Genomic DNA, 9,395 nt, shown 5'->3' on the forward strand with positions numbered 1-9,395 from the left:
CAACAGTTAATTTCACTGCGCAACTTTACATCACTGACTGGAAAGCCACTCATACAGTAAAGCTATATGCCATTAAAATTCATACAGCTCTATATTTAAACATTTTTACTATGCAACGTCATTAAATCCATGGATAATATTTTTTTCATGTTATTTAGATATTGAAAGGTCATCATTTTGAACCATTACATGCTGCTGTAAGGAAAAATAATATTCATTTAATTTAAGAAAGAAAATTTATTTAATCAAATCATTTAATTTCAATCATTTAATAATCAATCATTTAATCAAAGAAAGGACATTTCTTTGTGTTTCTATGGTTTAAAAATCTACATCTGTGTTTTTATATATTTGTGTGTCGTCGAAGAGCGTTCCATCTTGAAGATATATATATATATATATATATATATATATATATATATATATATATATATATATATATATATATATATATATATATATATATATATATATATATATATATATATATATATATATATATATATATATATTAATTATATGTGGGTGTGGAGAAGAATGGAGAAGGTGAAGTGGAAAAAAGGAAAACAAATGAGGAAGTGCTAGATATGGTGGGGTAGGAGAGGGGATTTTTGGGAGAAGTAATAAGGAAGCATGAAAAATGGATGAACGGCATATTGATTGGAAGTGGTATGTTGAAGACTGTGATAGTGGGGAGAATGTTAGGAAGACGTGGAAGAGGCAGGAATAGGATAGGATGTTGGACAGATTGAAGGGAGGAAGGAAGTATGCAGAATTAAAGGACAGTTTATCGTGGTGTGCCAAGGGTCAGATTTTGTCTTGTTAGGTGTGGCTAAGAACTGTAATATTGATCAGTCTGTACCTACCCAAAACCTACCTGAAACTGAAGACTACCAAGTTATATATGATGACTGTCCAGAAAGTAACCTCTGTTGTGCTATAAAAAATGCACTGGGATAGATGCAGAAAGGTTATTATTTTCATCAAAAAACTTCATTTACTGACTATTTTTATACATATACGCCGAACAGATTTCAACATTAATCATATCTCGGAAATAGTTTTCATATTCCTTAAGCATAAAATTCTGCCACCTGAGATTGCAAACAACCAATCATGGCATCTTGAAATTCCTCCACTTCCACAAAACATATAGTAGCCTGACTTTTACGTCGTGTTTTCATGTAACTGAGTAGTATAAATCTGTGGAAAACTTTCTAAATATTACAGATATCGTAAAACGCCGGTTTTCACAAACTTTTTCGTCAATTTTCAGGCGCGGTTCATTGGTCGCCACAGACGGGCGGCCAATTCCGTCATCATCATGGACATTCGTTTTCACTCTCAAACGAACGACAACACTGACGCATAACTCTTGTCACTCATCTTGTTTAGTCAATAAAGAGCACAAATTTCCCGATTAATTTCAGCTGCTTTGAAGTTTTTTTATCAGTAAAAACCTTATCACTGAACGGACCTCACATTTGGCGGGAAGTTCAGTTGAATTGTTCATTTTGACTTGCTATTGTAAACAAACGACGAGCGGCGAGACTTACCAACCACTGCAGATCAAGGCGTACTTACATCCGGCTTCCTCCACTACTTCTCACGTTTCACGAAAATGGAGATTACTTTCTGGACAGCCCTCGTATATTATGCATCATACATAATCGAACTTTCATTTGAACTTAAAGTTCGTATTTGAACCCATTATGAATATTTCAGGTTGGTGATGCTGACACATGGCTTCTTCATCTCTATTATTCTTAATGCTTAATCATCACAGTGCTATTGACAGCCGTGGGCTGTGAGCCTCTGAAGATGACGTGCATGACTGAACATACTGGATAAATATGAATCATTTGTGGCAGGGTTGAGGGAATAATATCCCCTCAATGCATTTATTGGTAAGACCATGATTAGAAGTTTAAGTAAATTGACAGCTGGACACACTGATGTAAGGAATTAAGGAAAATTGACTACTGGACGCGTTGGTATAATAAATCCTACTTTTTTCGACAAATTTGTGATGAGAACAATTACAGCAATGAAGAATTATATTCAATAATTACAATTGCGAGATAACTTTTCTTCTCTCATTCTCTAATCCTCCCTCATGATGAAATTGAAAATTCCCCTCATGACTGGTGATCCAACACTCCCTGCCACACGTACTTTTCGTCGCTTTCCAGACGAAAAAGTAGCGTGCTTTTGCCATAGTCCCATTTCGTGAAAAATTCCCCCGATAGAGTCTGCAGACGTGCAAGTCTTAGGCGGCGGGCGGGTTGCCTGGGACACGGGATATGTCCTCCCCGTTTCCGTACAACCCTTCCTCACTTTTTGAGGGTAAGACTGCTTTAATAACTAGTGATTTCATCAAAAACTGATTCCCGCAAAAGTGAGGGCAAATTCCATCATTCTGTTATCTATGACCGTGGACTTAAATGAGTTTCTCTTCTTAGTTAGCTTAGTTTTCTTTTTCTTCCTTCAATGCTTACTCTCTCTCTCTTCCATGAACTTTCTCGTCATGGTGAAATTTTCTCTGGCTTATTTTTTTCCCCATAGGGACTTTGTATCGCACCTTAATTGCCCTTTTAACCTCTTCGGATAAATCTCGAATACTTTGTATCTATTTCCTCTTCGATATGACTCGACGTCGGAACGTACACCTGCACGTGGGTTCTCTCCCGCCGACCTAATCACTAGAATCCTCCCGCTGGCATTTCCTACACAACTGAATTCCTATCCATTCCCTCTTCAGTGATATGCTCATTTCTTTTACTTTATGGTCGTCTCCTGAGTATATCTTAACTCCAGAAGTCATCTTAATCATTTTATATCGCTCACTCTCAATCGTATACCCAGCTCCATCATTGTCTCCATCTCTAACTTCGAATTTTCCAGCTTACCAACTTTCGAACTCCTAGGCACTCCCTCGATAGTTTGCTATCCTACTTTTTTTCCTATTCTTACCGGTGTTCCCCTACCAATAGTTTCAATCTAGGAGGTCCGATTGGGAGAATACTTTGCCTCCGGAATATTTTAACAAAGAGGTGCAATGCAAGATCCACCCCGGTACTTGTTTTACTTTTTTGGCACGCCCTTCAAGCGCAGTTTGGCACGCTCATCGAGCAGCAGTCGCGTAGAATTCACAACACGAGGTCATTAAAATGGCCAGGCTGCACCCAAGAGGTCATTCCAAAGGGCAAGGAAACGAATTCGCCATCAATTTCCATTTGAATACCACGGTATCCTTTCGCACGAGAAACTTTCGTTTCTCCCTTTTTTTCGTTCGTTTGTTTTTCGGATCAAAGCGCACCTGCACTATCATTTCTTCTGCGCACGAACACACTGTGCAACCCAATCTCTTCTGATTTTTTATTGCATTTAAAAGCGTGCACTTGGATTCGGATGAAGACGTCGAGTGGGTCCAGTTGGCAATGGTCATGTGGTCATCATCACCTCGACCGCTCCCGAGCCGTCAGGTGCACCATTGCGCAGCGCCGTCGGCTTTTGTCTCTTCAGACGCCTTCATTATGGACGAAATGCGTGCATGGGTGGAAAACGGTTGGAAGAGCGTTCACGTGGACCTGCACCCGCAAGGGAATCGCCAAGCGAATGTAACGATTTCTACAGGGCAGCAGTTTTCGAACGATGTCAACAATGACAATTCTTCCGGAAACATTTTTTTTTAATTTTCGATTCGTTTTCATTGTCACCTCCGAAGGTATTATAGCGTCAGGAGCGTAGATGGGATCTTGTTTATGTGGCCCGAGACGGCGATTATCAAGCGTTAGCCGGCGATTGGACTGTTGACATGAAATCAGTGAGAGAAGCTTAATACAACCACGATAACACATGTAAAGTGACAGAACTTTCAGCTTCCTAGTCTAAGATGTTTGTCAGAAAAACCAAGAGACTTAAGAATTTGAACGTGCCTATTAAACCACTGGCGTGTTTAGATAGTTTTGGAGACAGTCACAGAGACTTGGTTGTCAACATACGCTGAGTGTCAGTGTTGATACGATTCAATTGTTTAACTTAATAATGTTTCCATTTCCAGGTATAATTTCTCAAAGAATCTTCAATTAATATGATTTGAGGCTTAAAAAATAAAGATTGAATGGTTATTTTTCCACTGAATTGATGTAATGTATGAATTCCAGTTGTGATGAAATCATTTTTTTAAAAGTTTGCGTGTCTTTGTTGGGTCCTGACGCAGTGTCGTGGTCTCTCAGGGTTCAATCACAGATACACTTCATAAGTTCCTGTTTACACTGAATAACATAACGGCAGCCTACACACAAAAAATATCATTCTTGAGATCCACATGCTTTCTGCCTTCCTTTTATTGTCTGACCCCCTTATTCCTTTCCTCCCTCTGCTTCGGTTGCCCAACATTCTCTCCTCTTTAAGTATCGCTGCCTTTGGACATCCCACGGCCACTCAAGATGTTCTGCATCCACTTCTCTAGCCTAGTTACAATATCTACTAACGGCCATGTGTCTTCCCCTACCATGCCTAGCACTTCTTTCGTATTCGGTCCATTTTATTTTTCTCCATTCTTATCCACACTCACGCGCCCGTTTCGAAATAATAATGTATCACTTATTCTCATGAACTCTCCTTAATAGGTCAAGCTAGGACGGCATTCTTTAAGAAGAGGCAACTATTATGTTCAAAGACCCTGAGGTTGCAAACAAGGAAACAGTTCGGCAAAACGTTCAAACAGGGCACCGCACTCTACGACTCAAGAGACATGGAACATTGGAAAAGTGGACCAGCGAAGAATAAAGAGGGCCTGTGAAATATGGTGCTGAAGAAGAGATTGAGAAGAAGATTCAATGAACCGGCAAAGGGAGAGGAACGAGGAAGTATAAATAGAAGATAAGAAGAGGAAAGGACCAGATGGAGAATGGCACTCCGTGGGAATGGCAAGAACTATCGATGGTTTGGGCACACCTTTAGGCATAATGTATTAGTTAAAAACACGTAAATAGAAGCGGAAATTGACAGGAAGATCCCACGAGGAAGACCAAGAGACGCATAGGGCAACTTAAGAACGACGTAAAACAGAGAAGCTATCAGGGCGTGAGGGAATTAATTCTAAATACAGGAGGTTGGAGGACTGACGCGTATATCTACCACGAATTGGTACAGAATTTGCCAAATAGATCATTCAAGAAAAATTTGATTTCACAAAATACTGGACAATTCAATTGCTTGAAAGCGTCCCCAAAAGGTTCGTTTCACACTTTTGAATGATAAAACAGCTTCACTTGCGAGGTCTATGCACTCATCAAATTCTTGATGTCTCTTAGGTTGTTATAAATGCGAAAAACAGTGTTTTTTGGTCCCCTGGGAAATATAAGCATCACAGATTATAAATATGAGCATCACATATTTTTCGATACACCCTCGTCTTTCTTCAAGTGGCCAGGTTCCGAAGCCGGACAATAATGCGCTCAAAATGAAACAGTTCGCTAATAACAAAAGCATTATCGAGTGCGCAACTGCTGGCGTGTTTGGCCTAAAGTCTTCCCTGGGCAAGTAAGCGGTCGGGCCGGAGGGGGTAGGGTGGGGGGGCGGCGGCGGCGAGTAGGAGTCCCCTCGCCGGGCGGACCGAAAACTCCGATCGAGTCGCGGAGACACGACCCTTCGGAAATTCCTCGTACGAAGACAGACCCTCGGAATGGGTGCGCCAAGACCACAAGTAGCCATTCCATTATTAGCCCCACTCCACGGAATGCGCGGTTGGCTATGACATTCTCTTTTTTCCCCTTTCCCGGCGATTTAAAAAAGCTTTGCCAAATTAATTGCGATACCTAGCGAAATTTCCTTCGACGAAGAGACAATCGTTATAATTAGACGCTTCGTTGCAATAGATTCGAATATTCATAGAAGAAATGCAAGCCTATATGGCTACGACACAGCAAATGGCAGTCTCGGCGAAAAGGCATTGTACACGGAACGAGATAGTCACTCACCTCTCTTGACTAAATTCCTGCTCGCGTGTAAATTTGTCGAGGACGACAGAGGGCGACCGAGACTTCCTAAGGGACGTTGCCCAGTTGTAAGTGACAGACGGGTACCGGAAAGAAATGAGCAGCCAATGAAGAAATTGGACCGTGCTAAAAACCATCGTGTTTTAATAAAGGACTCCGAAACTTGATGACCATTACACTGATCAAGCCCAAAAGAAACCCCTTCGGGAAGTTACATTGACGTTTCCGTGGCTTATTTACGAATCACTCTTCTAGCGGTGACATTTCTTGTGCAGTTAGGGATCAATCAGGTTTACTTTAATCTGGAAGAACTCTGCCTCAGTATATTTACAAATGGCTGGCTCTTAGCGGATAGCATAAATTACGGTGCACTCCCGGGTCGCGGGCCTGTCAGCAAATGGCAGCCTTCCTTTGCGGTGTATGTCCGTATCTCTCTCTCTCCCTTTCAGGTTGGCGGATAAGGTATCTCTTTCGAAGGGCGAAGGTGGAGGGGGAATCTTCAAATGCCTTTCGCTTGCCAACTCCGAAGGAGTATAGCACCTGTTCATCCATCGAAAATAATAGCGAGTAAACTTTCCTTTTCGCTAGCAATAACGCCCAAAAGATGCTCCATGTTCATAAAATTTCTTTGAAAAACGACAAAAATGAACCTGTGCCAGTGATGCAACATGCATCGTACCGGCAGCATGAACGCGTACATAGATTGGGGTTTGAGGCCGAAGGACCCGGAACTACTCCACGAGTACCCACCTTGCCTCAGAAACCCGCAGGCTCCTCTTCGCATCCTCGAAACGATGAATGGAATAAACTTGTCACGCTCTAATTCAGTCATTGGGAATGACTTCATTTATTCTATTCGTCCAAGTGACGTTATGAGGAATAATCGCGAGGATTTCACGCCGACCTTTCGGAAAGCCGAGATTTTATGCCTTTTCCGCATTCATTAGTAATTGCCTTTAAAATAATAAAAGGATAGAAAGGGATAGGGGTTATTCAAGACAAGCGAGGAAGTTTTATCATGAGCATGAAGCAAATGGCAAACATATTAACATCAAAACATTTCAACATTGAACAATATATTCTATCACTCGGGCGGGATTGTTTGATAGCGTCAGCTGATTGGCTCTAAACTTAAGTAGTATACTATTATTGTCGATGTACTAAATCCTCACGCCCACGCGGCGTATGTAAATAAAAGCTTTTGTTTAGATTTCGAGACAAGCATTGATACGACACGCCGTTATGTCAGTATCAACATTATTCTCGCATGAAGGAGGACAATGGCCGATGTAGAACGTACGTTCCATGATTTCCTCTTAAGAATCTTGACAACGAGGGTAAGTCGTTTTCAATAATGATCATTAGATATCTTTACCTTACTCAGAAAAAAAACTTCCGTTTCACTTCCCTGGAGACAAGGGTGTTACAATGGCGACCATTAGAACTTAATCTTCACCAAAGTATCGGTTCAAAATCCACGCTATATCTCGAATTTTGGAATCTTCAACAATCTGCGCTAGAATAACATTAGGCAAACTGCGCACGCCAACAATGGACGAGAAATAAATATCTTGAGCTTCTTCCGGTTTGAATCACAGACTAAAGCCATGCATTCTGCGCGCCCGTTATGCAAACGTAGCCTAATGTACCGTGTGGTGCGTGCCATCCGCCAGCTATCGTCGGAGCATGCAGTAACCGATTCTTTGAATAGCGTGGTGCGAGGAGGGGATTAAATCCTTCGATGCGTCCAAACTTTTTCGGGGCCCGAGTATTCCGCACTTTGGCACTGTTTTCAGCTTCCTCTCCCTTGATCGTGGGACTCAGTAGATTTTTCATAAGGCGGACGACTACCAAGCGGCGACTTTTTGGTATCACGGATATTTTTACCTAGGCCTTCGTCGGTGGCGAGACACGGGCGCATGTGATTGCAGTCGGGGGCTATATCCTGGCGTGCGGCGGGCGTAAAAACGCTCGTGCACCTCCGAGCATCAGCCGGCCACGGCCATGCACCCGGAAGCGGGCCGCGTTCCCGACAAGGTGCTGGGCACTCGGGGGTATCCTTCGGGCAGGATCCGTCGGGGTCGAAGGGCCCTTCACTGGGCCGGAAATGGAAGACCGGGGGAGCGGAGGAGTTCGAGAGGGCAGTGCCACACGTCAGGTCGCGACCGTGATTTTCTTTCAGGGCCTTCTTTCGCAATGGGCAGACAAATCGTGATGGGTCAAAGGGAGGGGATGTGCGTGCGTGGGGGTCGTGGAGAATGGTCAGTAAAAAGACTCACCATAGACATCTGAAATGGCGAGGGACGAGAAGACTTAGCGCAGCCTCCCAGACAGCGGAGTGGCGACTGCCAAGAATAGATCCCTCGGGAGGGGAAGGAGGCGAGAGGCAGGAATAGGCGAAGGGGGGCGGGCGCGAGGGGGCGGTGAAGGAGGGTGCGCCGGTGACAGGAGGGAGCACTGCTTAGGGGGGGAGGGTTGATTGCGGAGGGGTGCGTGGTGGTGTGTGTCGCGAGCGGTCGTCGGGGGTGACGCGGTCCAAGTGCTCAAGTCGCTTCTTTATTTCGGCCGGCTTCCGACACTTCGTTTTTGTCGAATCGGCCCAACAAATACGAATGCGTGCGCGAGTGTGTTGCGTGCCTGTATTTTTTTTTAACAAAAAGATGTTTTTGAAGAGATAATCGCCATGTGCTTGGCCCGTAAACGCTGCACAATAGTAATAGCATATTTTGGAATTAATTTGTGAGTATAATTCATCTTCGTTCAACTTCTCAATGTATTCAAGTCAGCCTTTATTTTAACATTATTTACATCTTAGTGTAATCAGTGGTAAACAACTGTATTTCAGTTGTAATCAAAGTAATCTTTTTCAAAAGCATTGGTTCTAAAAGTCAATGGCCATAATATTATTCACGAGGACTTATAAACATTACTGCACCAGATAATAATATCATCTGTTGGAAGAACTTCGTGAGTACAATCTTTCTTCATTAAAATTATGAATGCATTTTAGTTCAGCTTCATCTTAACATTATTGTCAGATTACTTTAAATAGTTTGTAGGTGAATATTATCTTTGGAAGCGTAAAATTTCACTGAGAGATATTTGTTGTAGGTTCGTTTGTTATTTCTTCTGCCAAGAGCTTTCAAGTGAGTCGCACATTTGTCGTGCAACGCAATAAATTAAGCATCTAAACAAAACATTTAATACCGCCGTACAAGTTAAGTGGCACCTAGACTAGCAGACATCTTTCGTTCTTGTCTCGGGTTCATACCTCGAAAAGTTCGTCTCCCGGAAACCAATTTTCCATTTTCGCCTTCTGGTAAATCTATTAATTCGTTCCCATATTTAGTATAATTTTTTTAAAAAATTCAGATGGTTTACCAATATTTT

The 9,395-nt window shown here is 42.3% G+C and overlaps 1 protein-coding gene across 1 annotated transcript in view; it reads right to left on the reverse strand.

Annotated features, from left to right (window-relative positions):
* LUBEL (Linear Ubiquitin E3 ligase) overlaps positions 1–8,347 on the reverse strand; it is a 55,493-nt gene extending 47,146 nt beyond the window's left edge. The window contains exon 1 of the mRNA XM_071592571.1: positions 8,285–8,347. Coding sequence (XP_071448672.1) covers positions 8,285–8,293 — 9 coding nt within the window. The 5' untranslated portion in view covers positions 8,294–8,347. The remainder of the gene's footprint in view (positions 1–8,284) is intronic.
* Between the last annotated feature and the right edge of the window lie 1,048 nt (positions 8,348–9,395).

This window comes from Hetaerina americana, unplaced genomic scaffold (assembly GCF_022747635.1).
Source record: "Hetaerina americana unplaced genomic scaffold, ioHetAmer1.1.p SCAF_5, whole genome shotgun sequence".
In the NCBI taxonomy this organism is placed as follows: Eukaryota; Metazoa; Arthropoda; class Insecta; order Odonata; family Calopterygidae; genus Hetaerina; species Hetaerina americana.